This window comes from Trichomonas vaginalis, chromosome V (assembly GCF_026262505.1).
Source record: "Trichomonas vaginalis G3 chromosome V, whole genome shotgun sequence".
Classification (NCBI taxonomy): Eukaryota; Parabasalia; order Trichomonadida; family Trichomonadidae; genus Trichomonas; species Trichomonas vaginalis.
Genome location: NC_067207.1, coordinates 4,873,156 through 4,898,992, shown reverse-complemented (window position 1 = coordinate 4,898,992; position 25,837 = coordinate 4,873,156). Strand labels below are relative to the sequence as shown.

Below are 25,837 nucleotides of genomic sequence, written 5' to 3'. Positions count from 1 at the left end.
AAATGAAAACCAAATACCAGTATTTAGCATTATCTAAAGTGAAGAATGCCTCTTGTAAACATGTATCACATCTATAAAATCTATCTTTAAGCATCACTTGATACGTATCTTCACCTATTTCTCTTATGTTTTTAAACTTATTTGACATACATGCAACGCGTGCCTTCTGTGCATTCATTATTTTAGTCTTTGCGTAATTTTGTTGTATTCATTGCATCGTAACCATATGATCCATTAAGTGAAATCTTGCAAAATACTTTTTCCTTTATTTCCTTCTAATTCAGCCTTTTGTCTTTCATTCATAAATTCGTTCGCAAATTCATTAAAACAAGTGTTTTTAGTAAATGTTAAAATTGATTGAATATCATCAATGATAAAATGAAATCTGTCTATTAGATACCAAAGATAATAAGAAGAAAATGGTTGATATTGGTTGTGTGTTGATGCTAACTGAGTTAATTTTCTCTGTTTCTGGTCAACTGGTAGATTGTTTGATTTCATGTAATTATACATAAAACTGCCAATTGTTTTTTCATCTGTGATAATATCTAAGTTTCTTATTATCGGTAAAAAGTTTATGTAATCATTAATGTATTTTTCATCAATGTGACCCTTTACTTCAGCCACGAATAAAGTATTTTTCTTCTTAATTATTCCCAGTGCTTTTGCTTTCTTTGTTGCTGTATCACAAATGATAACACCATTCAATCTTCCCGGCATATACATTTTATGGTCAGTATATTGAATGAAATCATGAGGATTAGATGAAAATGATGAAGGATATAATGAATTAAAGTCAACACCAACGAAATGAGTCATAATGTTGGAAGTGTCCTCATTTGATACAGTTTTAGTTTCTGGATTATATGAAAGTTTATTAATGTGCGTGATTCCTTTAAGATTTACTCTATGTTGAACATTTGATAAACCACCAGTAATTCCATTACGGAGGATGTGATAAGCTTCAACTGAATCTAGAGTCATTGGTAAATTATTTTTTAATGTATAATTTCTTAAATTGATTCTTAAACGTTGAACATCTTCATCTTTATTTGATTTTACGACATTGCAATAACAACACATTAACTGACAATTTTCTTTGGTATGTGGTTTTTCATTATCGATTCTATCTAATGTTGGTTTATTAGCATATGTAAACGCTTTACCACACATTTTGCATTTAGATGAAAGGATTAAATCGTGATAGTATTGATAGTCATCCATTGAAACATTGTTTTTAGTATCCCTTTCTGCTTTTTCATCTTGTTTCTTATATGAATCAATTTTATATTTCCAATACTTTTTTGTTAATTCAAAACTTGATTCCACATTTTCTTCTTCTGGATATGTTTCGTTAGGATTGAAGTTCTTATATGCTAACGCGTAACGAATCATTGATGCATTCGATGATAAAGAAAGATTATGAAGCATGTCAATTTTATAAACAAATGTTTCTTCAATAATTTTATCAATTGGGTCAATCATAATTTCAACGTCTTTATTGCAATAATGAATAAAATATTCTAATCTATTCTCAAAATTTTTAGCATCATTGAGATATATTTGATAATCTGAATCGGATATTGTTTCTTGAGTTAATGCTGAATAAAATGAATCTTGAGTGAATGGTTCCACTTTATATAATTCATCTTCGTAATTCTCCCATGTGATGAATTGATAAGGGAAAAAGGATTTAACACGTGATTTATTGTTTCCGAAATCTTGAGTGAATTGGTCTAATGTTCCACCCGCTATATAATTTCTGATGTCAATAAATCTTAATTCATATGGACAGTTTGTTTTCTTTACAATGATTTGCTTAAATTGAGAAGAAGAACCCAGCATTGATTTTATTTTCCATTTTGCAGTGTTTAAATCACGAAGAATTAAATTTAAATCAAACTTTCCCGAATTAAAACCTATGATATTCACTTTATTGAATTCCTCATCTAGAAGTTCTTTAAATGCTTCCTTCTGTTTTTCATTTAATGTATGGGACAAAGTCCCCGCCGTTTGGTCCGTTTGCGGCTTCATTAATTCTTCATATTGTTCAATATTTGATTTAGCAACTAATGAACAGGTTGAAAATAAAAATTCAATCCAATCAGAGATGAACGAATCACTTGATGTTAAGCAAAAATTCCTCGTAAATGTTTTATCACGGTCTACGACCTCGCCGCTTCGGTCTGAAAGACCTTCAGGACTCAAAGAGTCCGTTTGCGGCTTTATTTTGACAGTTGATGATACCATAAATGGTTTTAAGTAAGCGTTCAAAGTTGCACATTCAGAAAGTTGAAGTTCTTCTTTAGTCTCTAATGTTTCGAAGTCAAAAGTAATATAATATCTTGTTGGTTTATAATATTCCTGCAAATTGTGAGCTAATAGCCATTGATATATCTTCTGTTTCGTGATATGTGGTGCATATGGTTGTTGTGTGTTTTGCAATTGAACGTCTTGAATTAATCTTCCATTATTTTCTTTACATTTCTCACAATGTTTTAAAAATCTTCTTTGGTTTTTCCTTTCTGGGTCATCACGGATAGAATATACTTCTTCTTTGCAAAAGGGGCAAACTTTATATCCTGTGAGTGCTTCAACGTCTGTAATTCTGTCAGCGTGAAGTTTTCCACATGGACTCTGTGTTAATAAAATATTTACTGTTTCAAATTCTGGATCTATCATTATTGATTCCACTAATGGAAAGTCTACCTTATTTATGTCTACGTCTTCTGGTTGAGGGTCACAATAATAAAAATCAATATTAACGTTTAACATTCTTGCTAACCTCTCACTTTCTGATGAAATGTCAAATCCTTCATATGCATCTATGGCTTCATTTAAATAACTTCTACGAGTTTTAGGATTAACACCATCAGGAATGTTATAGAAGCGTTTAAATAACCTTCTACCTTCGGCTCTTATTTGATTATCATTCATTTTAGCTGTTCCGTTTTTGTTCATTTATGTAAGAATAAAAAATTAAAAAATAAATAAAAATAAAGTTTTTTTTTTAAAGTCCAGGGCTAAAGTCCATAAAATGAATTAAGAACACATAAATTTTTATCATCTGCGACGTGACGAATACATTTTAATTTACTCAAGAATGCGTACCCTGATACATTAAATCTAATTCCTGTCTTATTTAATTTCACAACTTTGAAAAGGAATGTATGAATAGCTATAAAATGATGAGATGATGTTTTATGGGTTGCTTCCATTTTTTCTGAAATAAATGAATAAATATAATGTTTATAAGTTTTCATATCTTTTATATTCTTAATAACGAATGGTATAGACCTTTCAACTTCGTCTTCCTTCGGTGCTGTTCTTTCATATGAAACATTATTAGTATCTTCAATAATGAAACCACAATCGCATAAAATTTTATATGTACCAATTGTTTCTTTTGATATTTTATCTAACAAATCAAAAACTTTATCAACACCTGTACATTTATTTAAATAATAATTTGTGTAAATATCATGGTCTTCTTTCTTAATCGTATTTGTTGCATATGTTACATTTTTCAGTGCTTTTTTGAATTTTTCAGAATCAAGAGGAGGTGAAAGTAATATACATGGATAATCTCCATCGTCAATAAATTGTAACTTATGTTTATGAATAAATTTTGTGCCTTCTTCTGAAAGTGTTTCATCTATTTCACCATCTAATAAATTTTTAGTAGATTCCAAAAAGTAATTTTTATATCTTTCTTCATGAGATTTTTGAACTTCTGATTCTGAAGCTGGGATATTCATTAAACCCTCTACTTCATTCTCATTATATTTTTCAACTTCTCTTAATTCCTTAATTTTTTCATCTATTTCATCTCTTATTTTTTCCAGTCTTTCAATTTCATCATATTCATCATCTTTAATCCGTTCTTCATAATATTCAGGGAAAACATCAGGTTCTTTAGGTTTTTCTTCTTCAGATGTGGGATATAAGAAATTTATAACATCATCTTTATTCATTTTTCCATCATAATCTAAATCATTTAATAACTCCGCGAATTTTTGACAATTTCTTAAATAATATTTATTAACTTCATAACTCGCCTCCTCTAATATATCCTTTATTTCCTCGTTTGTGAATCCCAATTTTTTAACGTCGTTAGTCTTGACACTCATTTTCATACGAATTAAAAAAATAAATTATTCAAAAAATGTAAGACATGAATTTTTAAAGATTTATTTTTTTATTTTTATGTATGGGTTTAGTGAAAATTTCTTACGATTCTGAAAATTTTTAAATCTTGATTTATTCAAAAACGTAAGAATAAAAACCGTAAAAATCATACATTTTTTACTTCATATGTTAAAAAAAATGATACAAAATCGTTCAATATTGTATGAATTCTTACGTTTACAAAAAAAGTCACAAAACCCTTCAACATATACTACTTTCAAAAATAAAAGGAGTGGTTAGTTTAAAATCTATTCCTCAATCAAGAATCACCTCATTAATGAAAATTGATGATTTAACAAAAAGAATAGAAGAGATTGAAGAAAGAATGAATCAAATAATTGATTTCATAAATCAAATATCATTAGTTTCTTAAAGTTCTATGTTGATTCTGAGACATGAATTTTTTAAAGTTTATTTTTTAATGTGTTTATTTCATTATGGTAGTGAATCTTTTACTCGTTTATGAGGTCTTTGATTATGACTCATTGATTCCATTCAGGATTTAAACAATGTTTAATTAATCGCGGAATATCTGACATCATCTATATATAGCTTCTTTTATAAAAGATAAAAAATAAAATTATTTTAAAATTAATGTTAATTTTTTAATGAAAATAATTATTTCTAATTTCTTTTACTCTCTCATACATACTAGATTTAAAGAATTCAGAACTTTTACCATAATCTCCTAAATGTTTTCTTATCTTATTGGTTTTCCATTCATTATATGAAACTGTATAAACTTTATCTTTATCTTTGCACCTTTCATCACTTCCAATATATTTATATCTCAGTTTTGATTTATTGGTTTCATATTCATTAACGTTTAATAATTCACAGTCTTCCTTTTTAAATAAATGTTTTATGTATTCAGGATTAACAATTCTATAATATTGCTTCCCTTTAAATCTTTGAATATAAACAGGAACACCATCCTCTAAAATTCGATAATCTATTTTATCTGGTTTTACTTGTTGGGTCATTTATGTAAGAATAAAAAAATAAATTATTTTAAAATTAATATGTTAAAATAATGATACAAAATCGCTCGATATTGTATGAATTCTTACGTTTACAAAAAAAGTCACACACCCCGCCTTATCCTACTACTATTATTTTATATTATTATCTTTCTTTCCATATTTATCATTGTTTTATGAAATTCTCTTTCTCTTCATATTTATCAATGTTTTATAGAATTCTTTTTCTTTCCATATTCATTATAGTTTTATTGGATTCTCTTTCTTTTTATATTTATCATTGTTTTATGGCATTCTCATTCTTTTCATATTTATCATTGTTTGATTTAATTTTCTATCTTTCAATATTTATCATTGTTTGATAAAATTCTCTTTCTCTTCATATTTATCATTGTTTTATTACAATATCTTTCTCTTCATATTTATCATTGTTTTATGAAATTCTCTTTCTTTCAATATTTATCATTGTTTGATAGCATTCTCTTTCTTTTTATATTTATCAATGTTTTATTATATTCTTTTATATATATATATTTATCAATGTTTTATAAAATTCTCTTTCTTTCCATATTTTTCATTGTTTTATGAAATTCTCTTTCTTTCAATATTTATCAATGTTTTATTACATTCTCTTTCTTTTCATATTTATCATTGTTTTATGATATTCTCTTTCTTATCAGATTTATAAATGTTTTAAAAAATTCACTTTGTTTACATATTTAGCATTGTTAAATATAATTCTTTTTCTCTTCATATTTATCAATTTTTTATTACATTCTCTTTCTCTTCATATTTATTAATGTTTTATTACATTCTCTTTCTTTTCATATTTATCAATGCTTTATCCAATTCATTTTATTTTAATATTTATCATAGTTTTATGAAATTCTATTTCTTTTCATATTTATAACTATTTTATAACATTCTCTTTCTTTTCATATTTTTAACTATTTTATGACATTCTCTTTCTTTTTATATTTATCATTGTTATATGAAATTCTATTTCTTTTCATATTTATCAATGTTTTATTATATTCTCTTTCTTTTCATCTTTATCAATGTTTTATTATATTCTCTTTCTTTTCATCTTTATCAATGTTTTATGGCATTATCTTTCTTTTCATATTTATCATTGTTTTATTGGATTTTCTTTCTTTTCATATTTATCATTGTTTTTTCACATTCTATTTCCTTTTATATTTATCAATGATTTATAACATTCTCTTTCTATTTATATTTATCATTGTTTTATTACATTCTCTTTCTTTTCATATTTATCATTGTTTTATGAAATTCTCTTGATATTAATGAATGCCCTCTTAGTATTGCCATCGAAAATAAAGTAACAAAAATTATCCAATTCTTAGTTGAGCATGGTGCTGATGCTAACATGAAACTTATCCTCTTTCTTATAATATATCTCATTATTTTATTACATTCTCTTTCTTTTCATCTTTATCAATGTTTTATTATATTCTCTTTCTTTTCATCTTTATCAATGTTTTATGGCATTATCTTTCTTTTCATATTTATCATTGTTTTATTGGATTTTCTTTCTTTTCATATTTATCATTGTTTTTTCACATTCTATTTCCTTTTATATTTATCAATGATTTATAACATTCTCTTTCTATTTATATTTATCATTGTTTTATTACATTCTCTTTCTTTTCATATTTATCATTGTTTTATGAAATTCTCTTGATATTAATGAATGCCCTCTTAGTATTGCCATCGAAAATAAAGTAACAAAAATTATCCAATTCTTAGTTGAACATGGTGCTACAAATGTCTAATAATTCTTTTTCCAATAGCATTATTCTATAATGAAAAAGATATCGTAGTGTTGCTATTTTTGAATAATAAACATCTCATAATAATATAATGTTAATTCAATAATCGTTTTTCAAAAGATTTCGAAAATATTCTTTCCGATCTAGACTATCAAGACATTTGAAACATAACCCAGTATGAAACAATGAGAATATAGAGAATATTTAATATATTGATGTAACAATAAGTAAACTAAAAGCTACTTTTTTGTTCAAGCTAAGATATGAAAAAAAACTCTTTTTTGAGACCAAAAAAGTGGCAAATGAGTATATTGTTTTCGCTTTATCTGATCATTGAAACAGAATTAATCCACGTTATTAGTATGAAACAATGATATACTAGGGAATAAAGAATATTAATATTACAAAAATCCAATTATTCGATGTTCAACTCATCATATCTTGCATTAAAGTTGAAACCATTATTTTTTTCGAAATATTACAACAGTAGCAGCCTTACATATTACCAATGATAACCAAAGTAAAATTTAAAAAGGCCTCTCTCATAGAATTTATTGTCATTATTTTATAGAATTCTCTTTCTTTTCATGTTTATCATTATTTTATTAACGTTTCCAAATTGAGAGAGTTCAAATTATCTGATTGCCCCATAATATGGCACAGTATATATAAGAATAATTATAATAATATTGCATATAATTGTTTATTATTCAAGTAGTTTCCTTGATAGTGAAAAATCCTGTGTGTCAAATTGGCCGGAGTTGACCCTTAAAATATTTTTGCCATTGTGTCAAAAATAAAGCAGCCGATAATAAAAATGGCAAAAAGATATTTTCTTGTTTTCTTCTGCATCTGAACCAGTCAGCAATTTTTGAACCAGAAAAAATTTTGAAACGTTACATTTTCTTTCTTTTCAAGTTTATAAACTCCTTTTCCTTCATAAAGTCTTATTCAAATTTTCGATAGAGATTCACTCAATATTGAGGCAGAAAAACAATACGGAGACTTTATGTTAGAAAATGGGTTTAATTGTTTTATTACATTATTTTTCTTTCCATTTATCATCGTTTAACGAAGTTCTCTCAGAATACTATACTTATCTGCTTTGAAAGGTGTAATGATATTCCGAGCATGACATATATGTATAGCATGTCAATAAAATTGAAGAAAAAATAAAAAAATTAAAAAAAAAATCCAAAATTGAAAATTTTACTAGAAAAATCAAATAAATTTAATCATCAGCTCCTCAAGTGGAGCTCTCCCCAAGAGCATTTACTTCTTAGTGGCGTAATTTTTCCCCATCTGGAAATCTATAAAATACTTTCTCTACCTTTTCATCTTTATCTTCAATTTCACTTTTTTTTTCCTTTTCATCATCACTTTCTTCTTTATTCTCTTCCTTTTCTTCTTTATTCTCTTCCTTTTCTTGGTTTGGCTCTTCACGAACTTTAATATTCACATAAATGGTCGTGTAATTGCTAGATCTTGCGCAAAGTACGAAAACAATGATATTTAGTACTACTATTATTGCACAAGCACCAATTGTTGGCCATTGATAAGCAATGTAAAGAGTTACGAAATTCTTCCAAATTTGTTTGCAACCTTTAACCGCTTTCATGTATAAGCCACCAAGTTCTTTCTTCTGTTCTGTTTTATCATCTGCTGAGTTTGCCTTTTCTTGTTTCTTGTGTTTTGGAATGAAATGATCGCGATTCCACTTGTAAACGGCATCTTCGTCTGTTCCGATATAAATATTAGTGAAACCAATCATTCTGTTGACTTCCCAAAGGTCAAATCCAACAGCCGTTATAGGCATAAAATTATGAGGATGACGATCTTCATAATAGTATGGATTTGGTATCTGTTTTGGCTTCCATTCGCCTTTGTATTCAGGGTTATCGATCATTGGTGGTGACCACTTGCCTTTGTACTTTGGATTTGGAATAACTGGAACTTCATATGGTCCGCAACCAGGAGCTGATACGCAGAGTGGGTTAGGTACATCAGGGGCTTCCCATTCTCCAAGGACTTCTTCATCCCAGTCAGCTGGTTTCGTAGCATTTGGATCTTTGATCATTTTTGGCTCATCTTCAAGCCATCCTTCGGGTGGATCGAACTTGGATGTATCGTTTATGAACTGTGGTTCGTCTTCATCCCAGTCTTCTGGCTTCGTTGCGTTTGGATCTGGAATTTGTTTGGCATCAACCCAATCAGCGGGCTTTGTATCGTTTGGATCATCGATATCTTTTTTAGGGAACACAGCTGGATCAAAGTCTGTGAGTAAACTGCCTGATTTCGATGATTCTCCATCAATTAAAATTTCGTAAGAGTTGTCTTTACGGACAATTAGGGTGTAGAGATGTGAAATTTTGTCTGATTTGATTTGAGGAGGATCTTTGAGATGCTTTTCTTCAATAGCTCCGGATAAAATGTTCTTATGGCGGAAAATGAAGTGTACTTTATTTGTTCCACCGCATTTATCTGGACCAAACATGATAGAGTACTTCGTTTCGTTAGATACTTTCTCTGGAACGTAGTTTTCATCGCTAAATAATTTTACATAGGCGCCACCGCACTCCAAATCATTTTGGAGACGAACTTCGTATTGAACAACTAATGTTTGATTTTGTAATATAAGTGGTTTTACAAATTGTGTTGATGCGCCATAATAAGCAGAACCAAGTTCCATGAAAAACATCTTTTCACCCGGAACTCCTTGCGGAGCACCTGTTTCCTCACAAGACCAGTTTCCTGTGATATTCTCAAGTTGAGAAATTATAAAACGTTCTTTCCAGTCTTTGTCATTAGCTGACAAGAAATGGTAATATCCACCATTTGGACACATTGGAATAGGCTTCTCTGGTACCTTTTTAAATGTCCTAGCTTCAATAAGAAGCGAGAGAAATGGTATCATAATTTTTTGTATGAAATAAGATATCAATTCAATTTTGTTAGATTTGCGTTATTAAATACAACAGAAGATAGTTGTAGAAAATGAATTATTACACGAGCAGGTAAATTATTTTTTGAAAAGAAACAGAAATCCGTTCAATTTTTGTTTCAGATCAAAAGTATAATAGAAGTGTTTCATATCGATAATAGAAATAAATTTCTCCTTAAAGCATCTGATTCTGCTTTGTTAAAACTGAAATTGATCAAAATGGTCCAAAAAAAAATAACGACAATGGATATAGAATTTGATACAGCGCAATAAACATGTGAGTATATTGAGAAATTGATCAATAAAAAGAAATATTCTCTTAAAAAGGTCCCAAATCATTAGTTATGCTGCCATATCTTTAAGTAATTGAGAACAATAATATCATTAGTTCCTTACTGGTTTTGACTAGTTCGGAATTTTACATAAAGCGAGAAATATTAACTCATATTATTTTCAAACTATATATTTTATATAAATAATATTACAATTATACATAAAAATACATACAATTACAAGAATGATCTATTGGTATTCAACTAGTAGGCTTTCAAGCAAAGGATTCTCTGGATATGCTTGAATTCCTACGTTGAGCATGAAAATGAAATTTCTTATAGTTTCTGTATAAAATCCAGAATTTATTGTATCTTCGCTAGCTGATGATATCAATTGATACCAAATTTCGCACATATTTTGAAAAGCTGTCTGTACAGGTTCTGTTTCAACGAATTCAGACTCCCTTTCAGAAAATAAAGGATATACATAAAGAGTGAACTGTTTTGAATACATTTCTAAGATTGTTTCTGATTTTGATGTATCTGTCAAAATACTATTAACAATTGCAACAAAAGCATCATACATATCCTGCATATCACTTGTAATGTTCTGAGAAAACAGTCCAATAATATTAAATAGTGATCCATAAGGATATCCTTCATCAGAGTTATATAATATCGTAATAAAGTCACGCATAGTCAATTTGAAGATCTCCATAAGAATATCATTATCAGATGTAAAACATGAAATTAAATTTTCAATTGTTTCCAAAGAATTTTCAATCAGTGATGCCGAATGATCATCAACTATTTCTTCTGTATAAGCTTCTTCGATGAAAATATGGAAAATTTCTTCCAAATATGGAATAACAAATTGACTGTATTCTTTGCAGATGCATTGTATAAGTTTATAGAACTCTCTGCTCTTTAAAAGGTTCATTAGATTAATTACTGCATCAAGAACTATCGGAACATTGATCATTGGCTGGACTTCCGAGTTTTCAATGCATTTTCTCATGATTTTCGATGCGAAAACGCCTATTAAAGGTATTTCTAGTGTAGAATCATTAACAAGAAGGTTTTCGCACTCTTGTATCCCATCAAGAGGATTACAAACAGGTATTATTAAAGAATAAAGCTTGAAAGCTGATAAAATTAAAGGAATACAAGTAGTTTTCATACATTCTGAGCATATTTCAATTAATTTTTCATATATTTCAGCTGGTATTTCTATTTCATCGCTTTGTCTTCGTTGAATAATTGCAGATAATAAAAATAATTTTGAATCAATTACCTGAAATTGGTCTGTATCATTTGGAATCAAATTATTAATAATGTCTGGATGTGAATCATCTAGTATTTGAATTAAACAAGCGCAGGAAGACCTAGGAAGATTTTTATCTAATCCAACAACAAAATCCATCTGTTGTTCTTTGAAGGCGATTGGATTAATCAATATTTCTTCAAAATCTGCATCTGATAATGTGCAGCGGTTGATTATAAACTCTAATAAATCTAATGATAACAAAGACTCATCGATTTGATAGAAAGCTAGTTGATATATAAAGAATGCTATTGCATTTGAGATCTTTGGGCACTCGATATCATTCATAATCGTTTTAATAACTTGAATGATAATTAGAATTACGTTATTTTTGAACTGCATTGCATATTCATACCTATTTTGGTTTGCAAAAATATAAGATTTGCTTTGTGATCCATAAAACTCGGTCACCATGGTCTGAAATGTTCTAATTACTTGATATTGAAAGCTTACAAATGATTTAGACGGATTTTTGATAAATAATACTTGTGATATTGATCTTGACAGTTGTTCAATATCTTGGATCGTTGTGATTATTGCTGAATTCTTTAGAAGATACCGAAAAGACTTGATAATAAATATACTAGCAAGGCAATCATTTTCATCATTCATACTGTTTTGAAGGTATGCATCAAAGCAATACATATAGCTTTGGAATAGTTCGCATAAGACAGAATCAAGCTCATCTGTGAATAGTTTCCTTTCCTTGTTATGAGCCTTTATTATATTTAGGGCTATATAAATTAAATATGGCTTTAAATTATCGTCAGCACATTTTATTCTGTTAATTAATAATTCTGACCACCAAAGTTCGCTTAATTTTTTGCAGACAATTGCATCGAAGATATATGCAGTGTTCCATTTGATTTTTGTTGGTGCAATTTCAATCATGCTAAATAAGTTTGATATAATTAATTTTTTTTCTTGATCTGACCAAAAATTATCTTCTAGCCAATGCATTCTTAACGAATTTTTCACCTCTATTGCAAGCAACTCTCTTAAATAATTGTCTAATTCATCCCTTTCGAAATCTTGAAATAATTGAAAAATAAATTGCGGATTTGAGTGGAGATAGGCTAAGAATTGAAATAACCTATCTAAATCTTCCTGGTTTTCACTTCTAATTTTCCACAAAATCTGTGGATCAAAATTCATAGAAAACCAGAAAAATTTGAATTGAATGGAGAAAAAAAAACAATTGAATTATTCAGGATTTAGTCTGTCTGTCATTCTAATTACACTAGAATTAAATTTGAATGTATATCAAATATCAGTACTATCATATGATAATAGGCATTGAAAATATCGAGAAAAAAAAAACAAAATCTATTTTAGTCCAACAGATTGTCCTAATGCAAATAGGTACTGTTTCATATGATGTTTTATATATGTACAATATGCCGGACTTTCTTGATACAAAAATATCCTTTACAAGTCCGAATTATTGATAGGATCTTGATTTTTTCCTGTACTAAGGAATGTAATAAAGTCTTCAGATAAAAATTTGAATTATTATCTCATATTATAAAACTTCAGATATATTTAATGATTTATTTATACAGCTCCAATAGATAATAGATATTCTCTGACTTTACCTTTAGCAACCGAGAGTGCTGTTCTTCCACTATGCTCCTTAGCATTATAGTCGCCTCCAATTGAGACAAGATATTTTACGACTTCAAGATGACCATTTCCTGCCGCCCAAACGATTGCAGAATATTCATCATAATCATTCAATTGTATTCTAGCTCCAACAGAGATAAGATATTTAACAACTTCAAGCTGACCTCGTTGTGATGCCGCAATGATTGGAGTAAGACCCCATTTACTTTCGTTAACTCGATGTTTTCCAACAGTAACTAATATTTTAACAACTTCAAGATGACCTTCATATGCTGCAAAATAGAGTGCATCTTTATGTTTCTCAGCTCCAAGTGAAACAAGATACTTAACAACTTCAAGTTGGCCATAAGCTGATGCGCGAACAAGTGGAGTCTGTCCATAGCGCGTCAATTGATCTTTATCAATACCACATTCAATGAGAGATTTAACAAGTTTGAGGTTTCCTTTTTCGCCTGCTAGATGAATCACTTTTAAGCCATTTGGGTCAAACTTATCACAAAGCCCTTCTTCAATTGCTCTTGTAATCATTTTTTGATTTCCTTTTTCTGCAACTTCTTCTAAGAATTTACAAATTTTTTCAACATTGTTAGATAATTTGTATCTTGCAAGTGAGATTCGAAAAGATAACGGAAGTTTTTCGTCTTCTTCTGTTTGAGGTGAATTTGTTTCGTTTTCTTTATTATCATTCATCACTTCTTTAGGTTTTTCATTCATCCTATCTCATACCGAAATGGCTCACCAAAAAGGTGACATTTTTGGCGCCAATAATTTGATTTTTCTGATTCTTTCTATTTAGATATATTTATTTAATATTCATATTCCTTTATATTGCCTCATATTATTTCCCATTTTTAATCATATTATACAAATCTTTAATAATTTTTAATGTTTTGAGCTTCAAAATCTTGTTCTAACTATTTTCATTCATATATCCTAGAAAAAATTAAAAAGTTTTTTAGAAATAAAAATGTTTGTATGTAAAGTATTGAAAATATTCTAGATGAGAAGACATTCTCCAGAAGAGATTGATATTGATTGGCTTTGTGAAGCCATCACAAAATCAAATAATGGAGTTAAGTTAACTGATATTTGCGCGAAAGCTAAAATAAATCATGAAGGCAGAGTTATATATAATCATACTATCTTAAAGTATTCCTAGAAATTTCCAAAATTAACCGAAATATAACTGTACAGAATTACTATTTTCGAGATAAAATTCATATGGAAATACTAATTCATAACGCTTTATGTTATATAAAATTTAATTTATAAAAATTTCAAAATAAATCAAATTTAACACAATGAATATAACTGCAATCGAGGTTTTTGACGATTGATTCTTACGAGAAGTTTTCCAAACTTTGAGTTAATGTCAAGACATTAACTCAAAGTTTGGAAGTCTAATAAGGGGAATTGTAGGCTATGAGGTACTGATTATATATCAGTGCCTCATATCCTGCAATTCCCATTAGAAATCGGAGAAACTTTGTCCGCATAACTTATGATGCGGACAAAGTTTCTCCCATTTCTACTTAGAATGAAAGGGCAAGAGGTATATAGGTACACTATATATCTCTTGCCCTTTCCTTCTTACCTAAAGACTTCCAATCTTATTTTTTTTCCAATTTTCCCCCTAAATTTAAATCTTATATAATATAAATAAAATGCATAATATCAATCACAAAAATTAATGTTTATTTTTTTAATTAAAATTGCCGCGCAATTTAAGGTTTTCTGTCACTTTTTGTTAGCCATTTCGGTACGAAACAGGTTTTTCATTCATCCTTTGATTATTCACTTGGTTTTCTTCTTTGTTTGCATTTTTTGTGGAATCTTTCTCTTTTAATTGAGATTTGAGTAATCGTATCTCTTTGGCACTGTTTTCTATTTGGTTTTTAATGGAAATTAACTCTGTTTGAAGAATTGATATCATTTTTGTTGATTCAGACATCTCTGCATCAACTTGAAATAAAATGTCAGGAATACCATCGAGAAAATTAAGCCCCATGTGCTTTTTTACTGATTTAATAATTGAAATCGCTTCATGAAAGTTTTGTGCTGAAACTTTTGTTTTTCTAGTGCATCTATATAAATTTAGTTTTGTAATACTAGAATCTGATTACTTAAGGAACGAAATAAAGTCTTCAGATGAAAAATTTACGTATTTCAAAATTGTTTTGATGTCCTCAATTGCAAAGATGTCAAAAAAATCGCTCTCTTGTATATAATCTTTGATATGAGCAGCAATGTATTCGTAATTCAGAACAAGTTCTCCGCCCATCAACGAAAAAAAAATGATGATAATAATATAAGAAGATGGAAATATTCATACCATAAAGTAAACAAGTAAATTCTGTCGCAAAATCTCAAAGATGCAGGAGGAAATATCATGGGATATAATAGTAGTAGTATATGACGGGTTGTGTGACTTTTTTTGTAAACGTAAGAATTCATACAATATTGAATGATTTTGTATCATTTTTTTTAACATATGAAGTAAAAAATGTATGATTCTTACGGTTTTTATTCTTACGTTTTTGAATAAATCAAGATTTAAAAAATTTTGTAAACGTAAGACATTTACACTCAGCCCAAACATGATGAAATAAAAAAAATTAACATTGTTTAAATCCTGAATGGAATCAACGGAGTCATAATCAAAGACCTCATAAACGAGTAAAAAGAAATTGAAACTAATGATTATTTGAATTTATGAAATCAATTATTTGATTCATTCTTTCTTCAATCTCTTCTATTCTTTTTGTTAAATCATCTATTTTCATTAATGAGGTGATTCTTGATTGAGGAATAGATTTCAAACTAACCACCCCCTTTATTTTTGAAATTTTGAATCCATCAACTTTAAACATTTTATTCAATTTACATGTTGTCAATTCTTCAAATAATTTTTTATTATTAGCATAATAGTCATTAAATTCTTCAACAGATGAAAAAATTTTTATTTCAGTAATTGGTTTAACAACGTTTATTTTTTGTTGAACATTTACACTTTCATTTATTTCTTCCTCCTCTGTTTCATTTATTTTTAAAATCGGTTTCATTTATCATTAAATAAAAATTAGAATATAAGTGATGAAATATATTTTTTAATTAATATTAAATCAGAAATGGCGGCAGGATTCTTTAAAAAATTATGGGATGGAATTAAGAAAGCTGCGGGTTGGGTTTATAAAAGATTATTAAACCCGTTGCAAACTTTTTGGCACCAGTAGCGAAACGGCAGGAACTATCATAGGTGGAGTATTAGGTACTAAAGCAGGTAATCCGGTGATGGGAGCACAAGCAGGTAACGCAGTTGGTGGAATTGCTGAAGGAATACTTAATAAAATAGGAGGTAGATAGTGGAAAAATAAATAAATATTATTTTTATCTTAGTATCGGTTGTAGTCTTTGATAAACTTTTTCTCCTTTATTTAAAATTTCTCTTATTGGGGCAGCTTTTGGCGTTATTGATTCAGCAATGTCACTAATTGCTTCTTTATTCTTAAATATCCAATTTGCTCCTTTCTTCATTGTTTCCCAAACTTTATGCGCTCCTCTTTTTACTTTATCCCACAGTTTCTTAAATATACCTGCAGCCATAGTTGATTATTTCATTAAAATTAAAAATTCATTTTCATCTTTTAATTTTGATTTTTTATTTAATAATAAATGACGACTAACTATTTGGTGCCAAACACTAAACCGATTAATGGAAATGTGTTTCATTCATTCGAAAAGATAAATGAAATATTCGCAAAGAATGACGGTAGAAGATATTATAGAGAACTTGAAAGTTCATGCTATGACTCTGATACTCCATATTTTGATGATAAACAAACTCATTTAAGAATTACAAATCCGGCTCATGATGTGAACCAATTAGGTGACACATATATTAAACGCAAAGTTAAAGCAACTCTAGTTTCAAATAAAGCTTTCACATGTGATACCGCTTTTAAATGCATGCGTTTATTCGTTGGTTACAAATCATCAAATCAAAGCTTTAAACAATTAGAAGTAGAAACCGAAAGAGGTGATGCCGGTTATCTTCAGATGGATTGCGCCCGTGAATCTTTCGCATTTGCAACATATAAACCAAAATCAGAAAGGAAAGTTAAAAAGTTTGTTCATTCGTTATATAATAATGTTCAAAAATATGATAACTCAGTATGTGGTAAATATATTGACCCTTCAGAAGTTTTCAAGAAAGCAAATGAAGAAGTTGATGTCACTTTTGATATGATTATTCCGGTAAATGATTTGTTAGCATTTCAGGCGTTCGATGATTATCCTAAATCATTTGGTGATATCATTCTTAAATATTATGTTTTCAGGGATACTTTAGTATTTTGTCAGGTTGACCCGTTAAGAGTTGCTGATTTACAAAATTACGTTTATGAAAAGATAACTGATGAAAATTATGAAAAGATTATGAATCATGTTTATAAATATGATCGCAAATTCCAACAAATCGGACTTCCTGCCAAATTAATTACAAGCTTAGCCGCTACATCTGCTGACGCAACAGTTGATGACGTTATTATTTCATGCACAAAGATGGAAGTTTTAGAGGATAAATGCATTACACCAGGATACGGTTTAATTGAAGAATCAGTTAAAGCAATACCACGTTTATTCAGTAAGGAAGATCCATTCATGATTCCAGCTCAACATATTGACGTTCGTTCACTAAATGGAGGTTGCATCACTCCTGAAGGTATTAGCTCAGATTTCTCATACGCTCTTCATAATGTTACAGATGTTGTGTTAACATTTCCGAAGAATGCAATGCAAAGAACAGTTTTAGAAAATCCAATGCTTCGAGGTCTTCAGGTCACTATAGATTCCAGAAACTTCCCCGATCAAGCGATGACCACAGTGGGCGACATATTCTTTACACGTATGCTTCAAGCTTCTGATTTAGATGGAGTGAATGAATGCACAGAAGAATACGAGGACTCATTAACTAGACCACTGAATGATGATAATGGCACACCATTAGCTAGAACATGGAAAGACCAAACTTCATTCTTATGCACTATTCCAGTTCAACGTGATGGAGCGGGTATATTCTTTGATGGATTAGAAACTTTCAACTCACAAGTTACAGTACAAGTGAAAGCTTATCCAATCATTCAGGGTGAAAATGACACTTACTGTTCAAAGGTGACAAATCCTCCTCAGGTTTGGTTTACTAGGACTACATATTGGACATGGACACCGGAAGAAGGTTTGAAATATCATCCAACAGGTACACCACCACAGTATAGAAGTTCATATGATGAAATATTGATGAATAGAAATGTTTAAAATTATAAATTTATTTTTGATTAAATGAATTTAAATTCTGAAGAATTAACAGATGTATATAATACATACGTAGATGATATGATTAATGAAGCATTGAGTGATAATAGAAATGCTCTATCTAAGGAAAAATTAATGAAAATTCCATATTCTGAATGTTACTTAAATTCAATCACTGCAGCAATTGGTAAACAAAATAAAGGTAAAACATTAACGATATTAAAACAAATTATCATTATTGCTAACACTTCCCCCCATTCACATGTGTTAATTTATATCAACCGTTCAGGTTCACCTTCAGATGATACATTTGAATCTTTAAAGCATTTAATCAAAATTCCAATTATTTATTTATCACAAGAAGAAGCAGAAGATTATTTAAAAAACTTTTTAATGTATAAAGAATTATATAATACAATCAAGAAGCAAGGATTAGAGGATAAAATTATTGATAAACAACGGGATGAATTATTTGAAACACTTTCTATTTCAAATTTTGATAGAGAATTTTTGCATTCACTAATTTTCTAGATGATGCCGTGAAATCAAAACTAATAACTAATGAGAAATCATATTTTAATCAGTTATTAACTCAATGTCGACACATTCAGTGTCATCTTTATGGCTGTTCAATATTTCAAAGCATTAAGCACAAACATTAAATCAAACCTGTCCACCCTTTTCATTTTCAGTGGTTTTAGTCGTCAACAGTTGAACGTTATGCTTTATCAAGTGAATTTACCAATGAGCATTAATGAACTTTACACACAATATCAGCAATTAGGTGAACATGGAAAAATAATAGTTGATTTAAATAAAGGAGGTGTTAAATTTGATTAACTTTTTATAATTAATTTTTATTTTTTATTTATAATTAAACATGACAGAAATAGCAAATCTTCTACAGGTTCCATTAAAACAAGGGACAAACAAAAAGGGTGCATATTATAATAGAACTATGAAAGTTCCAGATGGAATGAAAGAATTAGTTCATATTGTTGCTGGTCTTCAAAAAGATGTTAAACAAATGAGAAACGTTTTAACATTACCAGAAGCTCAAGCATATGCAAAACGTCATGGTCCAAATTGGGAAGCACATGAAGCAGACATTACAGGACCAAATGGAAAACCTGATGGTATAAATGAAGTTTTCGTTACTGATGGTCAAGGTAATATTAAAGTCATAAATGGTTATAAATTAACTGTATCTGATTATCCTAAACGTAAAGCATATAATGAACGTTATCCTATGCAATTTGATGAAAATGGAAAAGCTGTTAAACAATACATTGAGAAGGTGAAAATGTCCAATGTATTCATACCATCTTATTCCATATTCTTATTTCAATGAAGAATTAAATGCTGTTGAAGAGGGACCGGATGGATTACCACGATATGTTAATCAGTTTGATGGTCAATATGCAAATATTAGACCTGAAATTCCAGCTAAGAAATTCTTTAAAGTTGCTTTATTCGATCCAGTGTTCAATGAACAGAAAGAAGCAATGAAAGCAGAATTTAAACCAATTCAAGTGGCAAGAATTTCTTCATCTTCACTTTCAGAAGCGTTCAAGGAATTGATAAAGAAACCACTTTATTCTCAACAAGGTTATAACTTTGATTTAATTAAAGAAAGTGATAGACGTAAATTAGAAAAATCAGATGGTTTTAAGAATGCATGTAATGAAATGATTAAAGATATTGTAAATGATAAAATAAGACTGGAAGAAACTCAAAGCAATATCAATAACATAATTGGTGCAGTTACAAAGAAAGTATAAGCAAACAATGATGAACCTTGGGATATTACCGTAACAACTAAATAAAACTTTAAATATATTTTTCTTTTTTTTATTCAATTATAAATGAGAAGACGTTTCACAAGTCAAAAGAACACAAACGCAAAAGCAGAGATTACGGTTGGTTATAACGTAAATGATGATAAATCACGAATTATTCAAAATGTTAAAGTTAATGTTAGCCCTGAATTAACAAGGTCAGCAACTCAACCAAATTTATTAACTCGTGACTTACCGAAGAATGAAGAGAATGAAGAAAACCATGAGAATGGAGACCCAATCATTTTATCTGAACCCGGTAAAGAACCTGTTGAAATTCCCACTTATCCAACATACCCCCCACCTCTTTCATCAAACATCGAGAACCCAGGAATCTACGATTCCAGTCGCAATGCGCCATATAAAATAGACATTAATTCTGAATTAATGAAAATTTACCGTGATATAATAATTAATAATTATGATTCAATAATAAATTTAATTGACCAATCTGGTTTAATTATTTTACCTTATGAATCATTAATTCACATTATCGCCATTCTTTGTGATGTTCAAGATTCAGACGTTAAGATTCAATTTTTCATAGATGATGAGGTTTCATGCTGCGGAACAGTTGCAAAAATAAATCCTATAAAGGATATTAGCACAATTAAGATATCAAAGAACGGAACAACAACTGAACTTCATTTAACATATAATGATATTTATAATAAAATAGTTGATGAATATAAAATATCACTTGAAAAATTCTTTGTTAAGGCTATTTAATATTCAAGCATTAACATTATCGAATAATAATCCTTTGAATCATAATCAATAATAATTGACCTTTCACCAGTTTCTATCGTTTGTTTTATTTCTTTTTGTTCCCCACTATCCGGATCGGTCATTGTAATTGTTTTTGTTATAGTATCAGCTTTATCTTTAACTTCAATCTTTTTTCCATCGGGATATTTAAACCAAAATTCCAAAAATTCGATATTGTCAATCTGTTCATATTTTAATCTATCAATTACATTTTTAATACCATCTGAAAATCTTATGAAATGGTCATTATATGGGTTTGATTGAACTAAATTTGAATGAAGTGAAATATAACCCGATGATGAATATGACATTGACTCATATTTTCTGAAAACACTAAAATTTATAACATGAATGAATTTCTTATTCGTTGAATTTATGAATTCTTGAGGTAATCTTATTCTAGTTTTATTTATCACTGGAAAATAACGCTTTACCATATTTTTAATCGTAATAAAAATGTCAATTATCAATATTATTTCGAATAATAGCTGTGAATTAAATTTAACAGTTAGCGGAATTTATAATGTTACTCTCGTTTCTGTGAGTGGTAAATTTAATCCCATTCTTTTTAGACCCTTCAGATTATATATCATTTATTAAAGATGACCATGAAAAAAAGTATGATATGTATAAAATAATGTGATAACGAAATGGGATATTTAACACGATTTTAAGTTATTTAAATGAATCATTATCGTATGGTATGAAGAAAATTTTAAATCAAACCCATAAACTTTTTGAACTTGATGAAATAAATAACCTTATTAAATTTCCCGCTGAAAATTAAATTTTTGTACTCCCTCATTTCGTTCATTGTTGGGGAATATTAAATTTTGAAAAAGATGTGGGGATGTTTTGTATTCTGACACTGGTTCCAATTTCATTTTAATCAAATGTGATAAAGTTAATACCCCAATGAGATTTTCACATCAAACATTAGACCCTAACTCTTACCCATCAATACAAAACATTTTATCCATCAACTTAAACATATTTTCTTTATCATATCCGTCGTTCAATTATCCGGGAATCATTTATTCTTCATTCAAAAGATTTATCAAATATTAAATTTAGAATAAACGACCTATTTGATTGTGATTTAGAATTCATGAATGAAATATTATGGCAATTTCAAATAGAAAAATAGGTGATGAGATAACAGATTAAATATTTATTTTTTAATCATAATAAATGATTAAACAACAGCAACCACAGCAACTTAAGGCACAAAGCACCCAGGTCCCTCAGACCATTACATACGCCATATATGCATATAATTCAAAGACGCGCAGAACAAACGCAAAGGTTGAAATATGGAGATTTGGAGATAGTATTGAAAAATGACCATTTCGAATTCGTTTGCAAGGGTGGTGCAGTGAATTATCAAATATAAAAGAAATTTTATTTATGAATTCAAAAATTAAAGGTATAACGGATGATATAACATCAATTCCACCAGAAGAACAAAGATATTACGCATTAAATGCATTTCCTAAAGTTTTGAAGATTGGAAGAATTTAATTTAAATGAGGAATTCAAAAAGGTTTCCTAAATGACATAATGAAGAGAAAGCAGATAAGGAATATGTGGATAGTGAGTTAAATAAGAAGACAGATAAGGAATATGTGGATAGTGAGTTAGAGAAGAAGACAGATAAGGAATATGTGGATAGTGAGTTAAATAAGAAGGCAGATAAGGGATGTGTTGCTGCTGCGTTAGAGAAGAAAGCGGATAAGGAATATGTGGATGAAAAAGATAATGAAATTAAAGAAATGGTTGAATGGTATCATGAATGGACATCAAAGATTTTAAAAACTAAAGCTGATACAGGATGGGTTTCAGGATGTTTAGACCTTAAAGCGGATAAAACATATGTTAACGATGAGTTAGAGAAGAAGGTAGATAAGGAATATGTTAACGATGAGTTAATGAAGAAGGCAGATAAAACATGTGTTAACGAAATATACCAAAGTTTGATAGGAACAAAAAATATTGAAACTATTGTTGGTGACTTTTCTGTCAATGAAGAAAATAAATATTTTAGATGGCAGTTTGTACACTCCTTAAAAAATGGTATACGGTGGAAACTCATTCCGAAAAATAACAATGAAATGTATGTAAGTTATAAAAAGAATGATGACACACAAGTTAAAGTTCCATTAGACAACAACTGTTACTTAAACTTATATGGAGACGAACAAAAGAAATATTTAAGAGTTTATGAAATGGCAGATATGACATTGCCTGACCCAGCTCCAGCACCATATTATTATGACTATGGAGATGATGTCAGAACACCACATATAGATGAACAAAAGTTAACATTATATTTAGATTATTATAGATATAAAAGATATAATGCAATAGAAAAAACGAGAATAGTATATTATTATACAGATGACAGAAATAAATATTATAGTCAAGATTTACCTACTCCTGAAAACATAAGATTATATTATAAAAAATATTCTGACACAAACCAGAAGAAACCTGAAATAGTTACACTATATCTTAAGTTCAAAAGAGACAATCCTATAATATCTCATATGTTTGATTTAATGAACCCAGTGGGTTCTATTTATACATCTATGGATGCAAGAGGTCCTCAAGTAATGTTTGGTGTTGGTGCATGGGAACAAATAGTTGACAGGTTTTTGTATTGTGCAAACTCTTCAAAGGAAACCGGTGGTTCAAAGAAAATTACTGAAGCAAACCTTCCACCGCACACTCATACAGGAACTACAAACACATCAGGTAATCATACACATTCATTAAGAGACCATCCATTATACAACTCAGAATATTATGCTGGCAATGACGTTTTATCTCCAGATTATAACCATTCAGCAAAAAAGACTTTTCGACCAACTGAACCAGGAGGAAATCATTCACATACTTTCACAACAAATCCAACAGGCTTGGGTAAAGATTATATGCCACCATTTATGACTGTATTCGCATGGTACCGCATTTATTGAATGTGCTTGAGCCTACTTTGCAGGCTTACCGCGTTCATTGAATGAACTAAATATATTTTATGTTTGTAATTAATTAGGTAATGAAGTAATGAATGAACTGCAGAAATAAATGTTTACGTTAATGTTTACAGGTTATTCAATAATGAATTATTTTTGAAGAACTGAAGGTGCTACCATGTTACCATGTGCTACCAGGTTAATTAACTTCTTTTAAAAAATGAGACAACATGACATTTAGACAACACAGCAGGGGAAGGCAGTTATGAATTATTTTTGAAGAACTGAAGGTGCTACCATGTTACCATGTGCTACCAGGTCATTTAACTTCTTTTAAAAAATGAGACAACATGACATTTAGACAACACAGCAGGGGAAGGCAGTTATGAATTATTTTTGAAGAACTGAAGGTGCTACCATGTTACCATGTGCTACCAGGTTAATTAACTTCTTTTTAAAAATGAGACAACATGACATTTAGACAACACAGCAGGGGAAGGCAGTTATGAATTATTTTTGAAGAACTGAAGGTGCTACCATGTTACCATGTGCTACCAGGTTAATTAACTTCTTTTAAAAAATGAGACAACATGACATTTAGACAACACAGCAGGGGAAGGCAGTTATGAATTATTTTTGAAGAACTGAAGGTGCTACCATGTTACCATGTGCTACCAGGTTAATTAACTTCTTTTAAAAAATGAGACAACATGACATTTAGACAACACAGCAGGGGAAGGCAAAAATAAATTCCAATCATACTTTATAAAGCATCATTTACAGGTATTTCATCGTCAGTAAATGAATCATCATTATCGTTTGGTTCAACCTGTTTATATAATCCTTTCATTTCTTCTTTCAAAACATAACACCATGTTTGTTTACCGTCTATTCTTCTATGTTTCCTATCACATTTATCCTTAATACTCATTTGGAAATTCTTGTCTTTCATGTCTGATGGTTTGCAGAATAGAGCATTTCACACGTCATACCTGCACACAATTCATCATAATGTGTATTTATCCATACATCTAAAGGATTTGATGATAATTCTATTAAATCTTGTTTGGCTTCAGTCATCGGTATGATTCGTACATTAAATGATGAAAGGTCATATTGCATAAAATACGTCAGTAAATTATCATAAAATTCCTTAGTGCATGAATCCATTAAATTCTTGAAGTAATCAAATTGACCCTTGAATTTACCATTAACTCTTAAAACTACGTATCTTCTGTCTCCAACTTCAATTTTGACAGGGTAGACGTTGTTAGTTACGAAAATGAAGTTTGCAACGTTCTGAGCTGTTCTTCTGGGTTAATTCTTTTCATTAATTCTAATCTCATTATCCGTAATAATTGATTTCAAAGCGTTGAAGTTTGCGAGTCTGTCTTCACCTACATTCTTGAGTTCATTAAGTACAAGAAACATTTTATTTTCAACAACCGAATTGAAATTACCCGTTAGCTCACTTATTTCAGTAATGTTTTTACATGAATAACCAGCGAGAAGTTCAGAAATAATGTCTGTAAATCTGTTTTTACCTGTTCCCTGAAGTCCTTTCAAAATAATTGCTGTTTCATTCTTGATTCCAGGATGTTGAATCATTGATGCAATCCAGCCGAGAAGGTATTTATACACTTCATCGTTATTATCACAAATGGCTTCTTTAATGAAATTCATAAACATCTCAATTTTTGAGTAATCAGGCTTTTCAAGAATGTTGTATTTATAACCTTGAAACGTTGAGAAAACATCTGGAGAATCAGATTTAAAGCAAACACCCTTAACGGTTAATGAGGATAATTGATTTAATAGTACGTCC

General features: G+C 29.3%; 9 protein-coding genes and 2 pseudogenes across 11 annotated transcripts, besides 3 other annotated features; 3 read left to right on the top strand and 8 right to left on the bottom strand.

The window, feature by feature from the left end:
- Positions 1-4,170: part of a mobile genetic element that runs on past the window's edge.
- On the bottom strand, positions 1,039-2,961 carry TVAGG3_0280240 (DNA/RNA polymerase superfamily; the record flags this gene model as incomplete). The annotated part of the gene is made up of 1 exon (XM_051228830.1): positions 1,039-2,961. A coding segment is annotated over one exon (1,923 nt), but the record flags the coding sequence as incomplete, so codon positions are not given.
- On the bottom strand, positions 3,024-4,130 carry TVAGG3_0280230 (uncharacterized protein; the record flags this gene model as incomplete). The annotated part of the gene is made up of 1 exon (XM_051228829.1): positions 3,024-4,130. The coding sequence occupies one exon, from the start codon at positions 4,128-4,130 to the stop codon at positions 3,024-3,026; it is 1,107 nt and encodes a 368-aa protein (XP_051098559.1).
- Positions 4,171-8,086: 3,916 nt separating the features above from the next.
- TVAGG3_0280210 (chaperone protein, calreticulin/calnexin family) lies at positions 8,087-9,875 on the bottom strand (the record flags this gene model as incomplete). The annotated part of the gene is made up of 1 exon (XM_001299720.1): positions 8,241-9,875. The coding sequence occupies one exon, from the start codon at positions 9,873-9,875 to the stop codon at positions 8,241-8,243; it is 1,635 nt and encodes a 544-aa protein (XP_001299721.1).
- A 549-nt stretch (positions 9,876-10,424) lies between these two features.
- TVAGG3_0280200 (armadillo (ARM) repeat-containing protein family) lies at positions 10,425-12,653 on the bottom strand (the record flags this gene model as incomplete). The annotated part of the gene is made up of 1 exon (XM_001299721.1): positions 10,425-12,653. One exon carries the CDS (start codon positions 12,651-12,653, stop codon positions 10,425-10,427), a length of 2,229 nt encoding a protein of 742 aa, XP_001299722.1.
- Positions 12,654-13,052: 399 nt separating this feature from the next.
- On the bottom strand, positions 13,053-13,835 carry TVAGG3_0280190 (spectrin binding; the record flags this gene model as incomplete). Its single annotated transcript, XM_001299722.1, has 1 exon — positions 13,053-13,835. One exon carries the CDS (start codon positions 13,833-13,835, stop codon positions 13,053-13,055), a length of 783 nt encoding a protein of 260 aa, XP_001299723.1.
- Positions 13,836-14,504: 669 nt separating this feature from the next.
- Positions 14,505-14,711: a mobile genetic element.
- A 1,797-nt stretch (positions 14,712-16,508) lies between these two features.
- On the bottom strand, positions 16,509-16,724 carry TVAGG3_0280170 (uncharacterized protein; the record flags this gene model as incomplete). Its single annotated transcript, XM_051228828.1, has 1 exon — positions 16,509-16,724. One exon carries the CDS (start codon positions 16,722-16,724, stop codon positions 16,509-16,511), a length of 216 nt encoding a protein of 71 aa, XP_051098558.1.
- A 225-nt stretch (positions 16,725-16,949) lies between these two features.
- Positions 16,950-25,837: part of a mobile genetic element that runs on past the window's edge.
- Positions 17,682-18,434, top strand: TVAGG3_0280160 (uncharacterized protein; the record flags this gene model as incomplete). The annotated part of the gene is made up of 1 exon (XM_051228827.1): positions 17,682-18,434. The coding sequence occupies one exon, from the start codon at positions 17,682-17,684 to the stop codon at positions 18,432-18,434; it is 753 nt and encodes a 250-aa protein (XP_051098557.1).
- Positions 20,297-20,611, top strand: TVAGG3_0280150 (uncharacterized protein; the record flags this gene model as incomplete). The annotated part of the gene is made up of 1 exon (XM_051228826.1): positions 20,297-20,611. A coding segment is annotated over one exon (315 nt), but the record flags the coding sequence as incomplete, so codon positions are not given.
- On the top strand, positions 22,229-23,726 carry TVAGG3_0280140 (annotated as a pseudogene). The gene has a single exon. A coding segment is annotated over exon 1 (1,498 nt).
- On the bottom strand, positions 24,776-25,092 carry TVAGG3_0280130 (annotated as a pseudogene). Its single transcript has one exon. A coding segment is annotated over exon 1 (317 nt).
- On the bottom strand, positions 25,330-25,701 carry TVAGG3_0280120 (uncharacterized protein; the record flags this gene model as incomplete). Its single annotated transcript, XM_051228825.1, has 1 exon — positions 25,330-25,701. The coding sequence occupies one exon, from the start codon at positions 25,699-25,701 to the stop codon at positions 25,330-25,332; it is 372 nt and encodes a 123-aa protein (XP_051098555.1).